General features: G+C 40.2%; 1 protein-coding gene across 3 annotated transcripts in view; it reads right to left on the minus strand.

Moving 5' to 3' along the window:
• Positions 1-26,106, minus strand: part of TIAM2 (TIAM Rac1 associated GEF 2) — a 104,340-nt gene extending 78,234 nt beyond the window's left edge. For 2 of the 3 annotated variants that reach the window (XM_079971485.1, XM_079971483.1), the window contains exons 1-3: positions 26,044-26,106; positions 3,076-3,175; positions 1,305-2,498 (exon numbers count right to left, since the gene is read on the minus strand). In XM_079971485.1, coding sequence (XP_079827611.1) covers positions 1,305-2,492 — 1,188 coding nt within the window. In that variant the 5' untranslated portion in view covers positions 2,493-2,498; positions 3,076-3,175; positions 26,044-26,106. Of the gene's footprint in view, positions 1-1,304; positions 2,499-3,075; positions 3,176-10,277; positions 10,439-26,043 lie in introns of those variants that run through there. The other variant, XM_079971484.1, reaches the window with a different exon arrangement.
• Positions 26,107-26,728: the final 622 nt, after the last annotated feature.

The following is a 26,728-nucleotide window of genomic DNA, read 5'->3' on the forward strand; positions in this document are numbered from 1 at the left end:
AGAACCTCCCAAATGTTTTACATTGTTTTCTCCACTGATGCTTCCATAGCCTTTATTAAAGGATTTGCTTTGAACTTTAAAAAGAAATTAAGGACAGAACAAATAGAATCAGTCTTAACAGTGTGCTTCCGATCATCACATCACAAGCACTGAATGGCATGCAACACTGCCCACTCCTTAATCCAAGGGTAGTCAAACTTTTTATACCTACCGCCCACTAATGCATCTTTCTTGATGGTAAAATTTCCCTACCACCCACCAGTGCTAGATGGAAGGAGGATTCAGTTTGTGCCGTAGAACCCCCTACTGCCCACCTAGAATCCTGAAACACCCACTGGTGAGCGGTAGGGACCAGGTTGACAACCCTTGCCTTAAACTGTCACTCATCAAAAAAGCTGTGTCACACTTTGGACAGGATGAGTCACCTCCAACATGCAGCCACACCATTGCAATACACCCACAGCTGCAGCTGTCATTAGAAAGGTCATTCTTCCCAATGAAAAAGTCATTGCTATCAGAATGTTTATTCAGAGGTCAAAAGAGAAGAACCAGCCCTGACATACACTAATCTCGGACCTCTTTATTCTTCATAGATTACACCCATCATACCCATGTTGTACACCAATGCTAATGGATTTTAAAATGTGGGCTTTCTAAAATGCCAACAATGATGTAAAAAGTGCTGGTTGGGTTTCAGTTTATGCAAAGAGAATATGCACATGAACTTCCAATACCTGCGCGCAACTCTCCTCTCTCCTGTACCTTTCTGTTGCTACAAAACGATCCTGCATGATACCTTAGCCAAGAGGTTTGCTGAAACAGTCCAAGAAAGGAGGCAGGTGGGCACCACCCTGTGCAGAAGCTGCAGCTGGTACAATGCAGTGGCTCAACTGGGGTAGGATAAATACTTAACATTTCTGAAATCCTTATTTTTTCTGAACACTCAAGTTGGCTATAATTTTGTGCATGGGTACATCAGCAATCTTGCAGATATCCTGTAAGTCTGAAGGTTATTTTACACCCTGAAGATGTCTAACTGAAAAGCAACATTGCATATTTTTATTTATTTTTTAAAATGTCTGAGTCCAGTGGTCTGTTTTCCCAACCATCGGTATTTTCAGACCACTGAATTGGAGAAGTTGAGTTATTTTGAAAAGAAACTGCTATCATTTACACACACACACACACACACACACACACACTGAACAAAAAGACTTGGCAACAAACCAAGTTGTCATATACATTAATGGAAAGGGACTAATATTTGTACTTTTGAAAGAAATTTTGGCTGAAACTCCACATACCTGTAGTTTCCTCTTCTTTCTTGACAGGCTTCCTGTCCAATCACTGATTCTGCGCATACGGCTTTTCAGTGTTTCCTTTTTTGCTGCGTCTTCATTAAGGGTTGCAGATTTTCTGCAGGGCAGAGTGTAGGAAGAGTACTGCGGAGGTCCCCTGTGCTCTACCTTAGAAGGAACGTCTATGGCTGAGGTAAACGAAACACGGTTGCTTAAACCAGCATGATGAGCATTGAGATAATCTGCAGAGAGTCCAATATCAGAGGTTTGGGAGCTTCTTAGATTTGAATCCCTATATAAATCACGGAGGGAAGAGAGAGACGAACTTTGGTTCAATGGTTTCTTGCAGTCATTCTGGGGAAATTCAACTTGGATACTTGCATCGAGGGTGCTCCTGGACAAGTATGACCCATCCAGTTCATTCATGTCTCCATTATTTCCCCACGGAGCATCATACCATGAAGACTCCGAGCTAATAGAGCTCCCTTTACTGGATCTAAGCCTTGAATCAGTGGCTGACAGGCGGTGACTTCCAACATAGTCTGTGCCACATGTTTCCTTCACTTCAAGCACATTATTCTTTTCAGACTCTAAAGTAGGCGAGTACCGCAAGAGTTGAACTGGTCCACTGGAATCCTCTCTGGAGACTGTGCTGTTGCTGCTGCTGTTGTGAAATTCAACCCTCAAACACCCATCCAACTTTCCCAGTGTCTTAATGAGGACTTTTGGACTCATTCTGTCATCCGATGGTGGGCTTTCTTTCTTCCCATAGCAATTTAAGAAATGCCCATTACATTCCCTGGAAGCGACATGGTTGCTGGTAGCTTCAAAGTCAATGTAGTGCAATTTCTCAGGCAAAACTGCATTATTGCTCCCTTGACTGTCGCTTCCCAAGTTGTGCGTCCTATGTTTGGCATGGCTGCTACCCTTTGAAACTTTCACTACTGTGTCACCAAGTCTAGAGGAATAAGGCTGAGTATTCTTGAAATGAGAAAGGCAACTTCTGGTTATTGCTCGAGATTTGTAGTTTGTGCCACTGGTGCTGTGATTCCATCCCTGTGTGGAAGAGGACTTCTCATCTTTAGCATGGATGCTGCGAATTTTCAGAGAACAGGGCTTTTGCTTGGCACTGGGTGTAGAATTAGTATGGTTTTTTGTTCCCTGAAGGCTGTACTGGCTTTCTGAATTCCCCATTTTTCACTAAATCAAGAGAGTATGAACAGCTGTGGTTATTAAAACACTCTAACAAAGTAAACTTTCAGTCTTACTTTTAAACTTCTAAAAATATTTGCTTATAAGAAAATTTCACTAATCTGGATTTTTTTATGGGGACAAAACAAGGGATGTTGTTGTTTGCACATTTAGTTTGCATAGGAATTATCCTGGAAGCTCCCTTATAAATTATTATCATCATAATTAATTTATTAACCACCTTCTAAAATACCATCCCAAGGCAATTTGCATATAAATAAAACAGTTAAAAACACAACAACAATAACAAATACATTTAAAATAAGATAAAAACCCTAACAAGTGGACATTCATGGTAAAGACCCATTTATCCAGCTGGAAAAGCTTGTTGGAACAAAAATGTCTTCAACTGTTTCCAGAAAGTACAGATAGTTTGAATGTAACTTAAAGATTGTGCTGCACCCATGTCATGGCTCGAATTTATAGATTCTCAGCAAACCAAAGTTCAGATCTGCTGGGCTGCTTTCATTTTTCATTCTGCACAGCACTTCCTGGTTCAAAATGAAAACTTTTGTATCAGACAAACCTGAAGAATCACTCAAATGTAGATGGAATAACCAGTCTGTGTCCTTGACATTATCTTGATAGCTGGTCACCAAGCTTCCCACATAATTCCACATGAATCCCTGTAAAACAAGAAGTTGGGTAAGGCCTCAGTCAAGTTAATACACACATCTTCATATTGTATTTAATGTTTTATAAAATGCTTTTTTAGACACCATTAACGTAGCAGTAATTATTTCAAATGATTTAACCATGCTAACACAAAAACCACGGCTTGTGCTCATGTGCGCCTTCTATGCTCATATTCCTTCCCTTAATTTCAGGGTCTTGGCAAATCAGTTTGCAGCCTCAGTGGAGCCAGACAAGCTATGGTTAGTGCAAACTTGCCCACATCCAAGGATTACAAACCATGGTCTAAAGTGGGTTTGTGGGCAAACTACATCTGCCTGAAATTTTGAGTTTACTTGGACACATTCATATACTGCCAAACCATGCTAGGCATTACATCTGAACCAGGCCCAAGTATCCCAAGGCAGAGTATTACAATTAAAATTACCATCAAGTGAGGTGCTGTAATATGGTTCAAAGTTTTATGTTTAATAGCTGGATCTCAAATTATAGTCTGATAAATCTCTGTGGGGCTTTTGTTGTTCTCAATCCACAATCCATCTGAATTCCAGCTGTGACCGAGAGGTAAAAGGCCACTGGGTAATTCACTCATCCTACCAGCTGGCAAACTCTGTTTGTATTTTAAGGTTGATCTGCCAGAAAAGTAACAACAACAAAAGGAAAGCACCAGGCGTTGCAGACACCAAGGGACAAAAGCAGCTTTTGAGAAACTGACTCTAATAGAAACTTATTCAGAGAGCAGACAGAAAGCTGAATTTCAAAGTAAATAGATCAGCATCATAGAACGTTGCTATAAGGTTTGTATTTCTAAAGCACACAAGAGACTTATTTCTTTTTATAACTTTCAGCTATCTAATGTACATTCTAGAATCTATGTTTGTAGAGCCCTAAGTATTTTAAGAACATGTGCCCTAAAGGTGAATAGAGATTTACGCTTTCCAAAAAACAAAGAAGACATTTTATTGTAATGTGTGTAATGTTTGTCAAACTTACAAAAAAATAATAATATTACACAAACTTGTTGTTCAAACAGATAAATCACTAATCTACAGGTTAATGAAGCCTTACTATAGCACTGACACAAAGTAGCCACATTGGAAGCTCAGCGAACAAATGACAATGACTTTCCAGATTATACCCTACAATATCAATGTATACAAAGTCATGAACATTTTCACTAATAGAAAATTAGCTGTACAACTCTGATACAAAGTGCTGTGACTCAATCTTATTACACCAACAAAAAATACTTTAAAAAAAAATATTTATGACACCCCCTCCTTTGTAAGTACTAATTGCTTCAATGTATAAATGTCACCAACATAAAGCACGTTTTGGGTAACAGGCACAGCACAATGCTAAGATACAGACAAAACAACAGTGATGATTGGAAGGAAAACCACATAAATTTCGCATGCCCCTTGTTACCGTGTAAATGGAAATCTCCAGGGGACTATTGACCAATGAAACACAGAGGAGTCACCAATGAGAGCATTTATATTCAGAACCAAAGTTACAAGAACATAAACTACATTCACAAGGCAACTTTCAGAAGCCTATTTCTATTTATAAGAGGACATGAAGCCCAATTTGTCTGAAGAATCAGTCAAAGACCATCTGGTCTCTACCATGATTGTGCACTTACAGAATAATCCTTTTTAACAGAGCAAGTGGCAAGCAAGCTGCTGTTATAGACCTCAGTATAACAGCATCAATTCTTCAAACTTAAGCCAGTGATACAGCCTCCATTGTACACCAATACAATGAAGATGGTTAATAAATACATCTATCAAAGGCAGGTATGCAAAACGAGCTGACACTCAGCACAATGAACAGTTAAGGCTACAAGCACTGCATGTGAAAAGTACTGTCATGGAGCACTATTTCTTATCATGTAAGGCAACTTCCTAACAGCAGAAAGCAAACACAAGAGCTTGCCAGCACTTAAAACTATGTGTTTTAGTCCTGATTACACTTGGTAATAAACGCATGATCATTTATAACTTTTTCACTTTATTCATACGCTAGGCTGTCTCACTGTGGCTAGATTTGCCACAGAGGCATTCCTTTATCTCTATCTTATAATGAGTTGGACCATTGTCTATTTAGCTTAGTACTACCTACACTAAATAGCAGTAGCTCTCCAGACTTTCAAGGAATGGGCTCTCCCATTCCTATCTGAATGAAAATTTCTGCATGCTACATCTCTTCATGACTGAGCTGCAGTTGTGAGGCTTGCACTCTCCTCGACTCCCCTTTCTTCTTCCAGTGAGCCACAAATGTGAGATCAGAAGTTTTCATTTCCATTTTAGATTAACCATGGTTCAGCGCATCATCCAAAATCTAAACTGTGGTTAACTTAATTATGGTTACATTGAAATAATCTAGATTCATAAACTTGGCCTGAAGTTGGCTAGCTTCAACACACTATAGTTAAGCCTGAATTTATTTTGTTTGAGTTTGAACATTTGAACAACACAACAAGCTATGGATGATCTAAAATAGAAATGAAATCTCCTGAATACCTCCTTGCAACACAGCTGGAAGGTGGGCAGCATAAGCTATGGCTTGCTGAGGCTCATTCTTATGGTTCTTAGGTCCTAATAAAGTCAGTGAATTCTGTTTATTGTCACCAATTCTTTATCCCAGACACAACCCAGTAACCATCCAGTTGATGGTCATTTCAAGGGTTCTGCCACGCAGCAGATTCAGCTTTATTTGGGGGGGCTGTCCCAGGTAGGACCATTCAAAGCACCTGAATATTCACAAGCAATTGGTTTCTTTTTTTGTTACATTATTCAAACAAATGGATTCAAGGTCTAGGGGATCTTGACATCATATAAATGGATCATGTTTAGAATAAATAACAAAATGTAAAAGTGTAACCACACCTTGAATTTTATAATTCATAGGGGGGAAATGCAGAGGAAATGTAAGGGGAGGCTATTTTATAAGAAATATATAGTGCACGCCCCCCCCCCTTGCAAAAAAAGGTTGCTGGCTTCTTAAAGGCCAATGGCCATAGAGTTCAATGGGTTTTTCCACAGCGAGTCAAACACATCCACCTATTCCTCTTACAAACTTGATGTTATTTTACTGCACTGCACTGCACTGCTGTGATGTGAAATAAAATGGCATAAACTTAGCTCTTGCAAATCAGTAGAGTGCGGCAGCCGAAATGATCATGAGGCTAGAACAAATCCTCTGTGAGGAAAGGCTGCAATATATGAAGTGTTTTAGTTTAGAAATAGGCGAGTAAGACAGGACATGATAAGGATGTATTAAGTTATTCACCTTGTTTTTATTTATAAGCCACCATGAAAAAAGGAAGGGTATAAATAAATATGTGACGATAATACTAATACTAATAGAGGTTAGAGAGATTTTTCTCTCTTTCATAATACTAGAACCCTGAGTCAACCAATAAAGCCGAATGTGGAAAGTTTCAGGACAGCCAAATAAAGTTCTTCCCACACTTAATTCCCTACCACAAGATAAACAGATGGCCACCAACTTGGGTGGCTTTAAAAGGGAGTTAAGACAGATTAATGGAGGATATAGCTGTCAATGGCTACTGGCCATGATGGATGTGCAAGACCTCCAGTATCAGAGGTGGTATTCTTATAATTATTATTACCCACAATTCGTCCACAGTCCCTGGGTGGGTTACAACAATCTAAAATTTAGGAGTAAAATAGTTAAAACAAATCTCAGCCACAGAAATAGGGTGGGTCTTGAATGCCAACTGGTGGGGGACACAAGCAGGGAGGGTGCTATTGTGCCCATGCCCTGCTTGCAAGCTTCACATAAGCATCTGGTTGGCCATTATGAGAAATGATGCTGGACTAGATGGGCTCTTCCCTATATTCACAACAGCTTTTCTATCATCACAATCCTATGTCAATAACTCATGCACATGTATGACCATGATGTTTGCATTAGCAGGATATTCAATAGGAAATTATGTTATTGGATAGCCGCACAAGGATATAGTATATTTCCTTGTCAAGTTGAGCACTTTGTATTAAAAGTAAAACTGCAAATGTAAGAGGACAAAATCACTTACATTATTATTACATTCATGCGCCTTCTGCCAAGGCCACACGTGACTTTTTTATATATCTAGCAACTGAGTGGAGATGTGTGCATAACAGTTTTCAGCTCTTTCACAGAAGACTTCCTGGCATAATTTACTGCATTTTTGAAAACCAGGCATCTTAGTCACATGCTATTGCAAACCAAAAGCAGAGCTTTTGATTGCTACAATCTTAGCAATACTCCTATGCCTACACATGCACACACACACCCCAAATTAATGCTACTATGATATTCTTGGCAGATTTACTATTTTAAATTATATACCAAGAAACTCAAGGAATGAGCAGCCACACAAATACAAATGATTATGATTTTTATATTCCTATTTAGTCTTAAAGGGTTCAGTTCTTCCAACTGGAAGCATGATTTATGTATTCTAGCTGTAATGCCACTTTGACACCATTATAGAACGGTCTCTCGCCAAATCTGAAACCAAAGAATCTACATACGTTCCACAAATCAGCAGCCTAAAAATTATAAACAGCAATCTCAAAAATAAATAAAGAAAGGCACATTGCAGAGTGCAATTGTAGACACTTCTTGTTCATGTGTTCTATTTTGAAGATTAAATGTGGACTACTTTATTTTAGTAAAGTAAAGATAAAGGGACCCCTGACCATTAGGTCCAGCCGCAAACGACTCTGGGGTTGCAGCACTCATCTCGCTTTATTTTAGTACATGTGCAAAATCACATCCTTATCTTCCAGGTTAATTATTCCTCAATAGCAATGACCTTCTGATTCTGTAGTCACAGTAAGTAACAAATTCAAATCACCACTCCTTGCACTACTGTAAGATAAGACTAAAATCATGTGGAATCAACTTTACTATGCAGTCTTCCTGGAAATGGTCCTCTGGGTATACTCAAGATTCAGCATGATTACTCACATGACATGCAGCTGTTGCCTACTGTCTCCGCTGCACCCTCTCAATTTGGGATGTAGAAAAGGATATAATGGAAATGACACACCAGTGCATTACACTTTGTGGTCAGCCATCAGTTCCAATGTAGGTTTGTCAAATTAGCACATACCAACAGTACTAATTGCAAACAACCAAGTCATTGCAGTTTAGAATTAGAAGGAAGTTATCACATGAACACAAATCAGTCGATAGGTATGAACATTAATAGTGCATAAGAACCGATCTAACAAAAAGAAAGTGAAGACCTCAATCATGCCATATCATGTCACTGGGGTTAATAGAGTGATGCAGTGGATAGACTGTTGGGTTTGGATGTTGGAGACTGAGCCCCAAATCCCTGTACATCTGGTATCCTGATAAAGGTACCTACAGCCATAAGGTAGGCAAATAGATGGATGGATGAAGTACGCTGTACAGCAGAGTGTACTGTAGAAATGATAATAGTGTGAGGCAATCCCAACTATAAAGATCCACTTTCCTCTAAAAAGTGCAAAACCCATCCAACTATGACACTGCTTCCATTATGCCTGTGTGCACACTGGGGTTTTATGCATTTTCATTCTAGTCTTATCATATAGTTACACAGCCACCATCTGCTGCAAAGCCCTGAATCATGGTTCCCACTCATGCCTAATGAACATCCTCCAATTGCCTTGGGTAGTTGGATGAAGACCAACTTGCCCCAACAGCAAACTCTACGAACATAGAAGGCTACTTTTAGGACTAGAAACAAAAGTGCCTACTCCTTCAGGCTCTTTTCCTGAACTAGTTTTCTGATAGAAAACACAACCTCACCTTCCTTTAGCTGAATTAAATGGTCACAGGCTCTTTTGACATACTGCAGCTCCTAGTCACAGACTCTCTCCTTTCCCTACCTAGGGTGCTTAAGTATTTCTGGCAACATTCTTTCCCAGCCCATCAACTACTTCCTCTGCCAAAGCCAATGCTTTTGCCTGACACTTCAGTGGTGTCGCTCATTGCTGCATCACTGCTGATGTGGCCTTGAATGCCAGTGCTGGCCCAGAGCAGCCACTGAACTGAGATAAACCACTGGTGCTCTTATTGCTGCATGAAGTCCTTCTTGATTTTGCACAAAAAGCTTACTCTGGGACCATTCAGAGCTATCCTGTAACTAATAAACTAGTTTTAAATAAAGCCGGAACAAAATGCCAAATGCCACTAAAGCCAATTATTTCAAAATAAGTGGCTTAGAATAGGATGCCAGTTATACCAAGGGAGGCATATCAACTTAGCAATTCCCTTCTAGTGGAAATAATGATCAGCACTCTTAATAAAGACACTTCCTCTTTTTCAGTAGCATTTTTCTTTCATAAACACATAAAATATGTCTTGTTGGATCACACCAAGGCTCCATCTATTGTAGCATGTCGATTCCAACAGCAGCTGCCAGATACTTATCATTTGGAACTGTAAAGGTATCATTAGAATGGTTGTATTGTGTGGCATATGAATAACATTCCATCTGAAAAGCTATGCAATAGCCTAAAGATCCATCCTAGCCAGGGGTGGGTGGGGAGGGAGGGGAGAAGGAAGCATCCATACTTTGTTTTTTTTTTAAAAAAAAGTTACTTAAGTCAATATTGGAGCAAGTTCAGACCTGAAGCGTTCATCTAATATATAAGTAATACAGAATAACAATAAAGTAATTTTTCAGACAGTTAAGCAATGCATTTATGCACTGTAAATTTCAGGGAAAAACAACCAAGAGAGCAAGCAAGAGTTATTTACAGATTAGTCATAGTGTATGCAGGCAGGATAAAAGCTCTACTGCAGAAATCTTTCTCTGTAAGAAAATAAATCTTTTACTCTTCAAACTGTAAGACAATTTGAATAGCAGCTAACTCAACGGCAGCTAACTCAACGGCAACCACTAGCTCGTTCAGCAAAGTCGCTCATAAGACTGCTGAAAGGGAAATGTGTCCCTCTTAATCTGTTTGGAAAGGAAAGCAAAACTTCAAAGCCAAGAATCACAAACAGAACCGCTCTGCCCAGTTCCCCCTTCACAACTTCTTTTCTTATTGAGCAGACTGCGTGTCCCACTAGATTCCTTACCCCAATCTCTGCTGCCCAGAGCTTCTGCTCTAGTCCGTTTCCCCAAACGTGTCACAGAACCGTTTAGCATACATACACACAGACTCTCCCTTTCTTTTTCTGCTTCTGGTAAGCCAGGAAACTGTGTCTAAGTCTCCAAAATGTTCAGCAGTTATGGGCTAAAAACAGATTCTGTGCTACGCTGGATATATTTTTGTCTGCAAGCTACACACCCTCCTCATGTTCAATTTTTTCCATTGGTGGAACAGGATGATGCAGACTTAACCAGAAAGTGGTTTTCCATGGGCCGCTTGAAATGATTAGCCTGGACAGCCTGCCATAATGCCTCTAAGCCTTCAGGGAATACTCTATGACTAGGCTGTTGTTTGACCCTGCATTCCTGAATTACCACCAAAGTGCCATAGGAAAGCTACTAAAAGGCTTGCTGAATAAAGGTTTGCTTGCTTAAAAGGTAGGACTTCAGTGTCTTTAAAATATACATCTATATATTAATTAATAATGCATAACTTTAACTTTCTTCATTTTAATATAGTTCGCCTAGATAAACAAGCAACTTCCCAAACCACAGATGGAATGTTATATTTCTTATATAAAGTCCTTAAAGTTATCGTGCAGCATAGTATTAGGCATAGTCAAACTTGACAGATTCTTGCTTTTATTTTAGAATGTTAAAAATTCAGCCGTAACCATCAATAGCCCTCAATTACTTTAACCCTCAGTAACTTTAACAACAATGAAAGCTCCTTATTTCAGAATGCAGCAGTAACCCAAAGTTTCATAGTCCTATCAAAATAATACAATGCATTAAGAAATGAGTCATTTACCCAGCAAGGTAAACTGATGATTGGTTTTTAGACCTTACAACTTTTAAAAAACTCATTGGACTCAATGATGCATTGTAACAGGTTATAATTGCTTCTCCAATATATGCTGTTGATAAAGGATTGAAGAGCTATTTTAGCTTCCTATGTGGACACTTTTAGTGATTTCTGAATTTTTTTGTATTCCCCACCAGCCCACCCAAGAAATGCAAAATACTGTAGAACAAGACTGTACCACTAGATTGAGCCTTACAGGGTGGAAAAAGTTGCCTTGTAATTGTTACAATAATTCATCCTATACAGATAATTCATACAGCGCAGATTGCAATAGCCCTGCTGAAGCTGAAGCTGTTAAAACCAGCACAGAACTGCCAAGCTGCTCTTACCACTCTCCATCACCGCAAGTAAGCTACAAAAGGGGTAAGGTGGAATAATATGACACATCTTTTCAACCAATTTTAGAAAACAGAACTTTTGATGGGGTGCTAACTGCAGATAGGATTTCATTACCCCTGCCATGCAAAACTTTTATTTAAAAAATCAGCATTTGTCTTTTTGGTATGAAAACCTATGGACTTTGGCTATTGCAGAAAAGAATAACACATAAACTTTGGGTCTCCAGAGAGATGGAGGACCTAGAACGCTTCTACATCATCTGGGATCTTATTTCTTATGCTTGAGAGTAGTTGATTGGGCAATATGGCTATCCTGGTTTATATTGGTGTGTTACCACTTCTTTCCATGCTCCTTCTCTTGTATGTGTGTTGAGCTGTGTACAAGGCAATACCCGACTACTGTACTTTCAAGTAGTCAGTAATAGTCACTATATTTCAGGAAAACTTCATTAAAAACCAAACAAAACCCTGGTGTTTGGCCAAGATTAAGGGGGGCAATCAGGTGGGGAGGACCTGTATGACATTCTCCCTCCCTCCCTCTCTCTCTCTCTCTCTCTCTCTCTTTTTCTGTTTCTCTCTCTCATATAGCACCTGTATTTAGCTCTGCTTGCATTAATAGACATCCTGACCTCTGGTGTTTAATTGTATTGTAATCGCTATACCTATATTCTTTGGTATTGTTCTAATTTCCTCTCATCAATCAAATATACTTAGCTCAGCCCATTTAGCTGCAGAAATTTTAAAGCGGATTTCTCTTATCGGGAATCAGGATGTAAAGAATTTCAGGCATTTCCCTGATTTAAACTTGGGTCCAATATAATGTGAATATGAAAGAATATTTCTGACATTCCAGTTTTTTGCTTCTCAACTCCATAATAACTACTCATAGCAAATCGTCTTATGTTATCTAATAAGAAGCCCTAATCTAGTTTGTTGGCTTATCAGATTGCCATTGCCATTTGTTTACATAAAAATGCATAGGGGATATGTATATGGCTAGCTTAGCTTTATCCAGGGAGGAAATACATGGCATTACAGTTTCAAATAAAATGATCTCAAAAACATAACATGTAAAATAAAAGTGTGTCTATTTGCATTTGCACATCACAAGCTGAGTGATGTATTGGAATTTGCTGCTACAAGAAAAGCTGCCCAAGGCAAAATTAATGACACAGACAAGTTCAACATCTGCCAAGGCATCTAATAACTCTCAGCCATTTTGCTTGTTGGAGGTGCCTTTGTTTGAAATGACAGGTTCTTAACAGCCTGACTTACTCGCCAAGTCTCAAGGGACTCTTTCTACTCATGGTCTGTTGGGAAGCAGGGGGTGGGGGTGGCACACACACACACACACACACACACGGGTTCTTTTACACTTTTACAGCCCATCATGCTAATCAAGGAGAAGATCACCATGTGAACCCATTTTAATCATGCAAGTAAAATAGACAGGAAGCAAAAACTGAATGGAAGCAACTCTTACATGTTTCTCTAGTTTTTGTTTAAAACATCGTTTGTATTCTGAAACTCTGCACTGCAGAGAAATATGCAAGTGTGTTGCGATATTGCTAATCATTGCAATTGTTAGTTGAGGGCCATCAGTGTTGATTGCACAGGGTTCCTGCCCTGAGGCGCTTGCAACATTTGAGGCAGGAGAAGCTACAATGAAAGCAGAATAAAGTGGATTCACAAATGAACATGGAGGTAATATGCAGTTGTTTAAAAGTTATTCATGCTTTCAAAACGGTGTTTTGAAACTGGCACTTTTGAAGAAAAAGCAATCCCTGATACTACTGAGAATCCCCCTTGCCTGGCTTCTATTTGCTGCCAAGGGTGCTATTTGAGGACATAAAGGTGAGGAGATAACATTTAAAACTAAAAATTATCTTATTAAGAAGTTATCCTGTAGTGTGGTAATCCTTTTCCTCTTTAATCAATCATTTTGCAAGACAACACATATACCAGAACAGCATGAAAAGATCTAGATAAGCAGCAAACACATGTAACAAAACAGCTCACTCAGAAAAGTCATCCAGCTTCCTCACAATGGCCTGCATCTTATCAGGGATCAGAAGCAGTTTCTGCCATTCTAACACAACCTTGCATGGCCATTTCTCCTGCAAATAGTAATTGGAGATCCCAGACTTATGATGATAGAACAAAGCTGTAATATGATTTATTCTGTTGCCAGAATCCAGTGCTGTCTTATTCCATTGGTTTCGGGAGCCACAAATAAATGCTTTGTTATTTTTTTTTTTTAAGTTGCTGAAATTTTATGTGGAACACACACCACATAGAGAAAAAGTAAGCCAGTCTCTACAGAACAAATGGTTAATTATCAATCTGACAGATGATCTAGATTATTTACTTCTCCCCTATAAATGTTCTACAACGGAGAAAAAAATATAGGCAACATTATAACAATCTTAGACTGTATTTCTAAAATACACTTACAGTGGTGCCTCGGGTTACATACGCTTCAGGTTGCAGACTCCCCTAACCCAGAAATAGTACCTCGGGTTAAGAACTTTGCTTCAGGATGAGAACAGAAATTGTGCTCCGGCAGCGTGGCGGCAGCAGGAGGCCCCATTAGCAAAAGTGGTGCTTCAGGTTAAGAACAGTTTCAGGTTAAGAACGGACCTCCGGAATGAATTAAGTACTTAACCTGAGGTACCACTGTACTTGCATTGCTATGCTAAAGTGAGAAGAAGACAGATTTCAGTCAATTATGTGCAAGATAACTTTTTTTTTGGGGGGGGGATGTTTGGCCACTAGAAAAGTATGAACTTTCTAAAAAATGAAATGGGACCTGGTGTGCTAAGCCAAACCAATACCATAATAGAATGTTCATTCCCACTTCTAGACAACATTTGCCTCAATGACAGTAATCACTAAAATACATTGAAAGTATATTTAAAATGCAGCTGTTATGATTTGGATGTAGAGCTATTGTTACTTCCCCGTGAATCCTGCTTTTAATAGTCCACACATGTTGTGGAGAAGCTGAAATCTGACTTGTGGGTATCCAGCATTCTAGTCACCTGCAAACACATTTGAAAGATTTCTGTAGGTGGAGATACAACCTTGTTTAACTTTAATATTTGAAACATCACGTTTCGTGGTACCAACTCACAAGACCAGCTGATCGAATACACACAGGGAAATGTGTACAAATGTATACAATGTATACATGTATAATGTATACAAATGATTAAAATGGTCAGACATTTCCTAGTTAGTGCCCCAAAAGAACTGCAGTTCCTAACTGGCACTGCATAATATAGCTTTCTTTCTGCTAAATGTGCTCAGATAGCCAAGTGCCTGTTGTTAATTCTGAGCATCTGGGAGTCAGAATAATGCTGTCTTTGAAGCTGTGTGCATTATTCCACAGTGGCTGAAGAGGGAAACAGCCACCTAGACTGATCCCTTGAGAGGATCCCATAACAAGGGTTGCATCTAGACACTGATTGGTAGAACACTCACATTTATGATTCCTGTATACTGTGTTATCCCCCAGGTTAAGTGGGGTCCTTTCTCCCCACTCAGTGTTGAGCCTGGATTGGCATAATACTGATTGGTTGGCCCTGTGTCAATAAAATCAGTCCTGCTTCAGAAGCAGTTAAAAATAATGAAAGCAAAAAATGTGCTCTTCAAAAGCATTAAAGCTTTAGGTATAACTATTGGTTTTCTGATGAGCTCTGGGTGATAAAACAGGCAGTGGCAGCACAGGTGACACAAGTCCATGTGTTAGCTCTAGTGTAAAGGGACCCCTGACCATTAGGTCCAGTCGTGACCGACTCTGGGGTAGCGGCGCTCTTCTCGTTCTATAGGCAGAGGGAGCCGGCATTTGTCTGCAGACAGCTTCTGGGTCATGTGGCCAGCATGACTAAGCCGCTTCTGGTGAACCAGAGCAGCGCATGGAAACGCCGTTTACCCTTCCCACCAGAGCTATACCTATTTATCTACTTGCACTTTGATGTGCTTTCGAACTGCTAGGTTGGCAGGAGCAGGGACCAAACAATGGGAGCTCACCCCGTTGTGGGGATTTGAACCGCCAACCTTCTGATCAGCAAGCCGTAGGCTCTGTGGTTTAGACCATAGTGCCACCTGCATTCTAAGCTCTAGTGTACAAAGCCCTAAATGGCTTGGGACCCAGGTACCTGAAAGAACTCCTCCTGAGGAACAACCATATTAGGTTCTAAGATAAGCAGGGAAGTCCCTACTGGTGCTGCTACTGCTGGGATCTACTGCTGGGATCTACTCTTGGTGGCAATTCCATGTCTATGGAATGCTTTCTCTGGTGAGGTGCATCTATTTCCCCCATTATTAACTTTTAGGAAAAACTTTAAAACATTCCTGTACACCCAAGCATTTGAATACTGAAAGATAACTTTTATTGATGTCCTTGAAATTACACGTAGCTGTTTGGCACATTTTTAGATGCTCTCAATGCTTTTAAATGTTTGTAGATGTTATTAAATGTTTAAATACATTTTTATTTTAAAGCTGTAATTTTATCACCTTGTGCTTGTGCCTCTGGGCTCCTTTGTGAGGAAAGGCAGGAGATAATTTTAGGGCAGTAATCCAACATTCCTGCTCCATCAGCACAAGAGACTTCCACTTGTTGGACAGAATTTCAACCCTCCTCGCCTCTCCCATGCAGCCAGCCAGCCACCCGCCCACCCTCAAAAGCACCTCTGGAAGGTAGGGGAACACTTTGGGGTGCAGGGGGGAGGAGTTCCTCTGCTCATGGAGCACTGGATACAACCCTAGATAAATTAATAACAATACTAATAGTAATGTGGCAGGGAAGCAGAGGTTGCCTTGCAGCTGCAGATGTGTCAGCCTAGCAGGTTTTGAAGGAACTGAGAAACAAACCTAGATTATTAGGAAATCCCTTGACCAGCTCATGCATATCATAACTACCTAACTTATATAATGGGAGTTGGTTCACAGGGTGGCTTCTGACACATGTCACAATTGTACAAAACGAGTAATTATGTGGTGGTTAGGTGATTCAATTCATGCTTGATATGAAGAAGTCTCATGGACACACTAAAAAGCAAAGAGACTGGTGTTTTACAGAAATAACTTCTGATTCAGTTTTCAAAAAGGAATATTAGCTCTTACTTTGTTTAGTTTGCTGCTCAATCCTTTCCTTTTGGAACCCTTTCCTAATTTTCTAGGAATGCAGCACTTGTAGAATGCTAACAGTACTACTGGCCAGGAAAAGCGGAAACCCACACCTACAGAACACAGATCATTAATCAGTTCATAAAACTGTTGTCAAGCACTGGGTGTAATTCACAATCAGAACAAGTTCACGTAGAAGCCTTTCCATGTAACTTCTGGACTGGCCTTAATTCAACCATCTATTTAGGTCAGAATGATTACCTAGAAACTATACTCATTTTAAGCCAGATGTTTTAAGTTCTCTCATGCTGATTTATTATTTTAACCATTTTTGAATGCCCAATAATTTCCGTTCCATCTGTGAGCATTTTAATGTACAGCCTTCCAAATTCCTGGAACTGTGTTACTGCATAACCCCGGGCATGCTAACTCAGAAGTCAGTAGGGCTTACTCTCTAGTAAATGTGCTTGGGATTGCAACCTTAATGTACACCACACCATGGATACAGACCCTCTCCCTTCATGTATATCCCAGCTCCCAGGACCTAAGGTGTGCTGGGTGATACAGAGTTAGAGTGTACACCTGGCTGCGAAGAAACTTAAGAAGGATCTCTTCAGGTGTAGGAGGCACTAACTGCATTTTGTAGCCCAGCTGATGATCTGGAAGGGGTCAGGCTGAACTAGCATAGAACCCCCCAGAGTCTGTCTGGCCTTTCCTAGTGCAACAACTCCCAACAGGGTGTTTCTATTCTCATTTCTTCCTTGACTTAGCTTCTATTTGTTTTAAGTTTCGTTTCTTCTGCCTAATCTTGAATAGAGCCACTTCAGCTCTGTAGTTGTGTTTGAAGTGGTACGCTGCACCACACTTCCAGTATCTATACCACCAGATGCTGGTATCATACTGTTTGGATCCCAGTACAATGAAGTGACCATGGGACAAATCCCCTCTTGTCAAAAGCAGAACAATTACATCCCATATAGCAATGTGGTGAAAGCAAATATTTTCCTTTCCACAAGATAGCCAAAATTGGGGTTGGGGGTGTCCTTTTCACATGGGGATGACCTGGTTTTTTTGGCAGCAGCCGGGGCGGGGGTAATGTTCTTTCATTCTGGCTCAGCCTTAGACTAGTACTAACAAAGAATCCTTTAGAGAGAGAGGGAACTTTCTTCTCAGAAGCAAAAATGACATGGACAAGAATAGACCAAATTTGGATTTCTAGTAGTCTGGCGTCAAGAACAAAAAAAGTAGAAATCTGCCCAAAAACGTGCTCCGACCATAACGCGGTCAAGATGGAGATGAAACTAACAACAACTGGTTCCTTTAGATGGAGAATGAATGACACCCTATTCAAGGATGAAGAGATCCATAAGAAGGCCCTTAAAACATTAAAAGATTACTTTGAGATCAACAGGAAAACAGATGTGGAAAAAAGAATAATTTGGGACGCAAGTAAAGCCGTGATGCGAGGTTTCCTAATTCAACAAAACTCTATTAAGAGGAAGCAACAAAATGAAAAGAAGGAAAAAATTTTAGAAAAAATAAAAGAAGGAGAGAAGAAGTTGAGATCCAAACCAAAGTCCCATGAGATTTTGAGAGAAATAAAGTTTCATCAGATGCAATACATGGAACTCATGAACCAACAAATAGAATGGAAGATAAAGCAAATGAGACAAAAAACTTTTGAATCAGCAGATAAATGTGGGAAACTTCTGTCATGGCAATTGAAAAAAAGGCAGAAAATGAATATGGTAACAAGTTTAGAAATGGATGGAAAGATTATCCACAAACCCAACGAGATCAACAATTGTTTTCAAAGCTTTTTTAAGAAATTGTATGCACAAGGGCCAATCAACGAGCAAGAAATAGAAGAATTCATTAGAAAATACGGCTTACCAAAAATCTCAGAACAAAGTAAAAGGATCTTAAACGAGGAAATAACAGAACAAGAAATAGAGGGTGCCATTCAAAATATGAAATTGGGAAAATCACCAGGACCAGATGGCCTGACGGCCAAATACTACAAAATGCTGAAAGAATGGCTGATACAACCATTGAAGGAAGTTTGCAATGAAATTTTGAAGGGGAAAAAGGCACCTGAATCGTGGAAAGAGGCTTTTATCTCACTTATACCGAAAACAGAGACTGAGAAGAACCAGGTCAAAAACTACCGCCCTATATCTTTACTCAATGTGGATTACAAAATTTTTGCAGACATTTTGGCAAAAAGATTGAAAAGAGTGCTGGCAGAAGAGATTCATAAGGACCAAACAGGCTTTCTCCCAGGTAGACATATGTCAGACAATGTGAGGAACATTATAGACATTTTGGAGCTGCTGGACGTTGACATTAACAGGAAAGCAGTTTTGATTTTTGTGGACGCGGAGAAAGCCTTTGACAACATTTGTTGGACTTTTATGAAAAAGAATCTCCAAGGGAGATTTCTGGGAAATGATCTATAATGAAATTAAGAAGATCCTTAAGTGGACTTTTCCTAAGAAACCAGAGGCTTTCCTTTTGGGTATGGTGGGCCAAGTGGTGTTAAGGAAGGACAGGACTTTCTTTATGTATGCCACTACAGCAGCAAGAATTCTACTGGCAAAGTATTGGAAGACGCAAGAACTACCTACTCTGGAAGAATGGCAAACAAAGGTGATTGACTTTATGGGACTGGCCGAGATGACGGGCAGAATCCGGGACCAGGGGAAAGAGACAGTGGAAGAGGACTGGAAGAATTTTAAAATATATCTTAAAAATAACTGTAAAATTGAGGAATGTTAAGATGTCAGGGGGTAAGAAGTAAAGAATTGCAGCATTAAACAAAAAAAAAAAAACTTAAGAAATATTTACGAAAAGGAATTAAGACAACGGACTTAAGGGTTGCTAAAGAATTATTAAACAAGGATGCAGGGATGGGGAGGTATGGGGAAGTCAAAGAAAAAAGGCTATGAACCGATGAGTATGAAGTTATATTGTGTTACATTGTTCTTTATTATATGTGTGGAAAATCAATAAAAATTATTATAAAAAAAAAAAAAATAGACTAGTACTAACAAAACAATCCACATCTACCTCAAGGTTATGTTTAAATCTACACCCATTGTTTTTACCAAGCTACCTCCATTTACGAATCAATGTCATTGTTTACTCTGCATTCATCAGAATAAATCTTTACTGCAAACATGAGGAAAAGGAAAGAGGGCAATTGTAGTCTTGGTCAAGCCCTCCTGTTGCAACATCATCAGTAGGAACTGTGTTTGACAACACCCTCTTTTATAAAAAGGCACAGACTACTTGAAAAGCACTTTGTCCTTTGGTGAAAGTTCATCCTATGGAAACACCACTTGACAATCAGTGTAATAAAAGAGGGCAGGAGCAGAACAGTCACTTATTATGCATTAACAGTCATCGCCTTCAGCAGAAGGAGCAAGTCAAGAGGTGTAGCAGAGCAGGAACTCTACAAAATATCAATAATCGTTATAGTTCACAATTTAGAATTGTGAAAAATGTGGAGCTGCCTAAAGCCAATTTTCACCAGTTCCTCCTGCTCCCTCCACACTGCCAAACCCATTCCACATTCCTTTTGTGAGACCCCCATCTTTCAGGAAAGGTTTTTCAGAGAGTATGGTGAGAGGAGAGGGCAGAACTGGGCAGCTTTCTGATTGTGTACGTCGAAGCACACAGCTTTATACACTTAAAGCCCCTGTGGAAAAGGCTTTCAAAAAGTTTCCAAAATTAAAGTGAAGTGAACCTATAGAACATGCCATTTCCCCAAAGGCATGCAAAACACATCCAAAGGAGAAACTTCTGTTGTTTATACCATTTCTACTAATACACTTCACTGAACCATCACAATAAGAATATGCAAAAGCTCCCCAAAGTTGCTATGAATACAGGCTTAAGTCCACTGAGCCTATTCAAAGGAACAGCTAAAAGCACATCTTCTGACATATAGGAAACAGGAAAGAAGAAAACAGCATGCTAAGCTTTATCTGCTCATCTGTTTGAGACTGAATAGAATCCAATACTTTTGTCTAACAGTTTTGTGCCCTTTTTCCTGTTAAGAAAGGTTCATATTTCACAACATTGTTCTATTAATATTCAGAAGACAAGCTTTAAGGCAGGAAGGTGGTAATGAAAATGGGGGAAAGAACCTGTAAATTGCAACCATTCATTAAAATGATCCATGAGGCAGGATTTTCATTTCTAACTTGGTAACCTCACTGCATGTTTCCTATTTACAGAGTCGCAGATGGCTAGAAATGTAAGACTCCCATGATAAAGGAAAGAGTTCATATCAACTGCATGCCCTCTTGGCTCTTTTTTATGGTATAAGGAAATCCGATGACTGTGGCAAGAGGGGTAGGAAGGTCCATTAAGGCAGCCTCCATGGTGTAAGAAGTCAAACCTGGTTCTCATCAAGTCTGTGCAACCTATTTTGAAGGGACTTAAAAGTTTTCAGGCAATAAAAACTAAGTGTCACATTTCTAAATCTAAAGCACTCTCAATATCTGTAGTGCAGGAATAAATCAATATGAGTTCCAAATATGAGGCATATCCCCACACCAAGCTCCTTAACCCAGAAGTCTACCACATTAAAGCAGGCACTCTCAACTAGAATCCTTGGAGAGACAGCAGGGATGCACAAGCTCTGTCACTTCTCCATTGCCTCCAACTTCCAATGCTGGAGGGCAAATGTCTGCAGTAAGGAGGACTATTCGTCTTTGAAGGTATAAGACAGAAGCCACAAGTCTGTGGTAAGCACGTTTCATATTCAGATGCCCAGGCAGCAGGGCTGCATACAACCCTGAACCTGAGACCTCGGAGAATCAATGCCAGTCAGAGGAGCCAGTACTGGATTAGAGGAACTGATGGTATGGCAGGAACAAGGCAGTAGTTCTACTACATTGCTTAAGTGTACTTTGTATTTTTGCAAGGAAGGAAGATGGAGAAGGAACCCATATTACTGAACTCCACCTATTGTCATAACTGTCAACTTTTCCCTTTTTTAAAGGGAAATTCCCTCATTCCGAATAGGATTCCTTGCAAGAAAAGGGAAAAGTTGACAGCTATGCCTATTGTGACCCCTAGTTCCCTTCAATAAGAAAAAGCTATTCTCTTCCCCACACATCCCCTCACTAATCCCAGTCCAGCAAAATCCAATTTCCCCATAGGAAATTATGTGTCCTGCAGTGATTCTAAATAGAATATTTGCAACTCAACCTTTCTCCTAACCTCCCACCCACCATGTTTTTCTCCTTATGGTTATTAGGGGAGCAACTCAGACTTTGTATGATTAGCCCATCTTAACTTAATCAGCTTGTGCTGCTACAGTTTGAAGCTGGTTAGCTTGTGTACTGGCTATGGAGTACCATATCTGGCAATCACATACCCAGCAAATGAAAAGGTCATATGCCACAACTCTCTAGGTCACCAGCAAGACATACATGCATATGTGGGTGTGGGTGCACGCACCTACACACATACACTAGCTGGATGGTTACAGTGATATAGCATTTCATTTACCATGATCTAGCTCTTAGGATTTCAACCCCAGTTTATCCTGCCTTTTACAAGACAGATGATTATCTCTGATCCATATGAGAGCTCAGGACACTTAAATCTTGTGATTGCTAAATAGCCAGATGGTCTGTCTGTCTGTCTGTCTGTCTCTCTCTCTCTCTCTCTCTCTCTCTCTCTCTCTCACACACACACACACACATTTCAAAGATTCTTTAGAAGTTAGTAGAGTCTGAAGAAACAAAGCACCTGCAAAAAAGGGAGCAGTTCAGTGTCTAAATTCAGGCATTTATTTGCTCAGAGTCGTGCCTAGCAAAAGCAAACAGTTATTGTGAGAAATATAAAACTAACTGATTCCTAAAAGCTAAACAAGGTATTACAAGCTCCTGTGGGCCAACAAACTATAAGTGTACATGGACTTTCCCCTCATTCAATGAACATTACCTGTATGTTACATCTTATAAATATAATGTCATGAGAAGAACAATTGAAAATGTTGTTCATATATTCTCTTAAAAGCTAAAAATTTGTCCTACTGAAGAAGAGGTACAAGAAGATGGGTTGAACTGGATGTATCCAGGCACTAGCTATAGTGAACCTCTTCACATACAGGAATATGAATTATTGAAAAAGCATGGATTACAGGCCCAGAACAGGGAATCACAATAAGGTTCAGTTTGGAAGGCTTACATGCTCCAACATAGAGCTGGTTTGCATACAGCACTAAACCAACCTGTCAAACAGCACAAATGCACAGGTCCCTGGAGGAGAGATTGCCACCATTTCACTCTTGCCCTGGTCCTTCTGCTGCTGTGAGCTAAGCCATGATTTGCTTCAGCATGGCTGTCGGAACCCAAGCTTGTGGTTTGTCTCCTCCAGGCAAACCTTGAGCTGTAAACCCAAGAGCAGTTTGGAAGAAGACAAGCCATGAGCCTGGGTTCAGATGACCAAAGCAAACCATGGCTTAGCTCACAGTAGAATGAGGACTAGGAAAGGAACACAGTGGTTGCAATTTCCTCTCCAAGAACCCACAATACACTAAACCATGGTTGGACTTAAAAGTTACTGGTACATGTAAACCATTTCATTGTCCAGTTCATTGTCAAAACTTCTCAAATCAGATTGTTGTAACTCAATTTTGTGGTATTCACATGCATTCAAACACATGTAAAGTTTAAAATAAAAAATACAGCTACATAGAAATGCTATTAGGAAGTACAGTTGTTTTATGGCTTAAAACCAATGCAAATAGATAGAAAACAACATTACTATACAGCATGGGCCAAAATGTTATTTTAAGCAACATACACTTACACACAATCTTTGTTTCCAAAAAGCCTCACCTTTAAATAGAAAGGGCAAGCAAAAAGAATGCATATCTGTGTTGGGAAATACCCCTACCTTGACTTGCTGCTTATAAAGCTTCTTTTTCCCCTGTGTTGTTTATTTAGTACTAATAGTATGCTCATTTACACACTGCCTAGGTGTTTGTCTAGAGGAAATCATACTATTATGAAATGGAAATATTTAAAAAACGTCTCTGCATACTGAATGGGATATTCTTTAAGTTTGGGCTACACTAGGCATTTCTACTAAACTTTTCATTTCTTTGGGCTTTTCTGAAAACCTTAGCCATTGCCATTCAAAGGCCAGTAAAAATAACAATATACAAAATATTTCCTCTCTCTGCCTCCATGCCTGCTACTAATGGAGTTTTAAATTTAAAGTAAACCAATGCCAATCAAATCCTGACAGCCAACTGTGCAAATTCAAAATTTGGCAAGGAAATCTGACATAATCCTGAGGCGAAAGTAAAACTTTGACAAATAAAGCAAACACAATTCATTAGAGGCAAAAGATAAAGACCATATTCTTATTAAAATTACCACTTGTGTAAATGTTACTAAATGTGTGAAAATCAATGTGATAATCACTGTATTTTCACTTATTTAATTGTGGTCAGACTCAAGAGATCACAGCCAAACCATTTTCCGGCAGTTGTGAACACGAGTTGCGTTAATCTGATGCTGCTTCATCATTCTTGCCAATTTCTCCTTCCTTCCTTTCTTTGCTCAAACCATGGTTTGCCAATTCAGAGATCATGCTTTGAAGAAACTAGGAAAGGGATGAAGGAATCAGCATGTAGGAAAGTAATGCAAGCCCATGATCCTTTAAGGTTACAATCACCAATGACGGCATGACCATGTTGTTTGAACTGGGCGGATGACTGACTTCACAAGGAAACAAGCTTAATTTTTTAAATAAATAGATTAACCAGGTTTTATTGTATACTTCATATCCTTGTGTTTATCTGCTTGTTAATTGCTACCCAACACATATCCTTGGAATGGCAAAAGTTAAAAAAAATAATAAGCAAAACAGCACAAAGGGGAATAGAGAAATATAGCAAATAACACAGATATTGAGAAACAAAAGTATTAATGTCATCAAGTAGTTCTTCCCATGGAAAGCTGTAACAATTTTGTAGGCAACATGAAAGAAATTATTCTGGACAGGACTTGGGTATGCCAGTGCTCTAATCACACTATTAGTATCAACATTATTACTTTAGAATCCAACGGAATGACACAATTATTAGGGTAAAGGTAAAGGGACGCGGGTGGCGCTGTGGGTTAAACCACAGAGCCTAGGGCTTGCCAATCAGAAGGTCAGTGGTTCGAATCCCCACAATGGGGTGAGCTCCCGTTGCTCGGTCCCTGCTCCTGCCAACCTAGCAGTTCGAAAGCACGTCAAAGTGCAAGTAGATTAATAGATACCGCTCCGGCGGGAAGGTAAACGGCATTTCCGTGCACTGCTCTGGTTCGCCAGAAGCGGCTTAGTCATGCTGGCCACATGACCCGGAAGTTGTACGCCGGCTCCCTCGGCCAATAAAGTGAGATGAGCGCCGCAACCCCAGAGTCTGTCACGACTGGACCTAATGGTCAGGGGTCCCTTTACCTTTACCTTAAAGGTTAAACTGGCTGCAGCACCATCAATTAATTCTGCCTAATTCTTTGTGATGTAGGTTCTCTGCAGCAATAACCACACATAAGGGAAATTTAATAAACAATCAAATGCCTTCCAATACTTCACTGTTCAATTATTACTTTTTTGTAAAGTGTGAATAAAGGCTTTATTCACATCTTGGAATCCTTCTAATCAGATTAATGTTCAGGTTCGCCGGCTGGCACAACATGCCTGGAACCCAAATAAAAAAGTGAGCAATGACCGAACTTGGAAATATTACTTTGTCCAACAGAAAATGATGTTTCTTAATAACATATCATAATGAAATAATCACACAAAATAATTAGTAATTAGGGCTCCATTTCACAGTTTGCTTACTCTTAAAGCTTAAAGCTAAACAGAATGGCTACATTCAGACATTCTTGAGCTTACCCACACCCCCATCTCCTTTTGTTTCCACTTCCACTTCTATTTTACCACAACTTGTCATGTCATCTGAGCCAACAAACTGTTATTATTGTTAACTATGGTCTGCTTTAAACAAGCAAGCTGGAAATCATAGTTAACAATAATAACAGTTTGCCAATTCAGGGGGGGGGGGGATACAACCTGTGGTTAAGCAAAGATGGAAACAAAAGCTTCCAAAGTCAACAATTTTTTTTATCTAGGCTAGAGCAGCACACTGTCACATAAGGGGGGGGGATCTTCTTTCACCTGTATTTGTATTTGTTCATGGGAATGTGGAATTCAATGAATAATGCATCTATTCTTAGGTGAACATTCCAAATTATCTAAAGCAGTTAAACAGTAGGCCAGCAAACTTCCCAGTCAGGCAATAACTGGGGCTTTACATAAAATTTAGTTCAAGACATAAATGAATGTTGGCTGCCACTTTCCCACAATTTCTTTGTAAATTTAACAAAACAAACTAACCTTGGTGATTTTGCTTTATGGTTCTCCTCTTTTCTTCCACCGTTTCCTGAATCAGCAACATTGCCCAGGAAGATTCCCCTGAGTGAGTGCTTGAGGGCCCTGCTCTTGCCACTTACCATCTGGCCTGGGGCGGAGCCTGAAGCCTCATAAGGACTGTGTGGTGCTTGCTGCCTGCTGCCCAGGAGGACTCCCCTGAGTGAGTGCTTGAGGGCCCTGCTCTTGCCACTTACCATCTGGCCTGGGGTGGGGCCTGAAGCCTCATAAGGACTGCGTGGTGCTTGCTGCCTGCTGCCCAGGAGGACTCCCCTGAGTGAGTGCCGAGGGCCCTGCTCCTCTCTGCCACTTACCATCTGGCCTGGGGTGGGGCCTGAAGCCTCATAAGGACTGCGTGGTGCTTGCTGCCTGCTGCCCAGGAGGACTCCCCTGAGTGAGTGCTTGAGGGCCCTGCTCTTGCCACTTACCATCTGGCCTGGGGCGGGGCCTGAAGCCTCATAAGGACTGCGTGGTGCTTGCTGCCTGCTGCCCAGGAGGACTCCCCTGAGTGAGTGCTTGAGGGCCCTGCTCTTGCCACTTACCATCTGGCCTGGGGCGGGGCCTGAAGCCTCATAAGGACTGCGTGGTGCTTGCTGCCTGCTGCCCAGGAGGACTCCCCTGAGTGAGTGCTTGAGGGCCCTGCTCTTGCCAC

Source organism: Podarcis cretensis, assembly GCF_951804945.1.
Source record: "Podarcis cretensis genome assembly, chromosome: 3".
Taxonomy (NCBI): domain Eukaryota; kingdom Metazoa; phylum Chordata; class Lepidosauria; order Squamata; family Lacertidae; genus Podarcis; species Podarcis cretensis.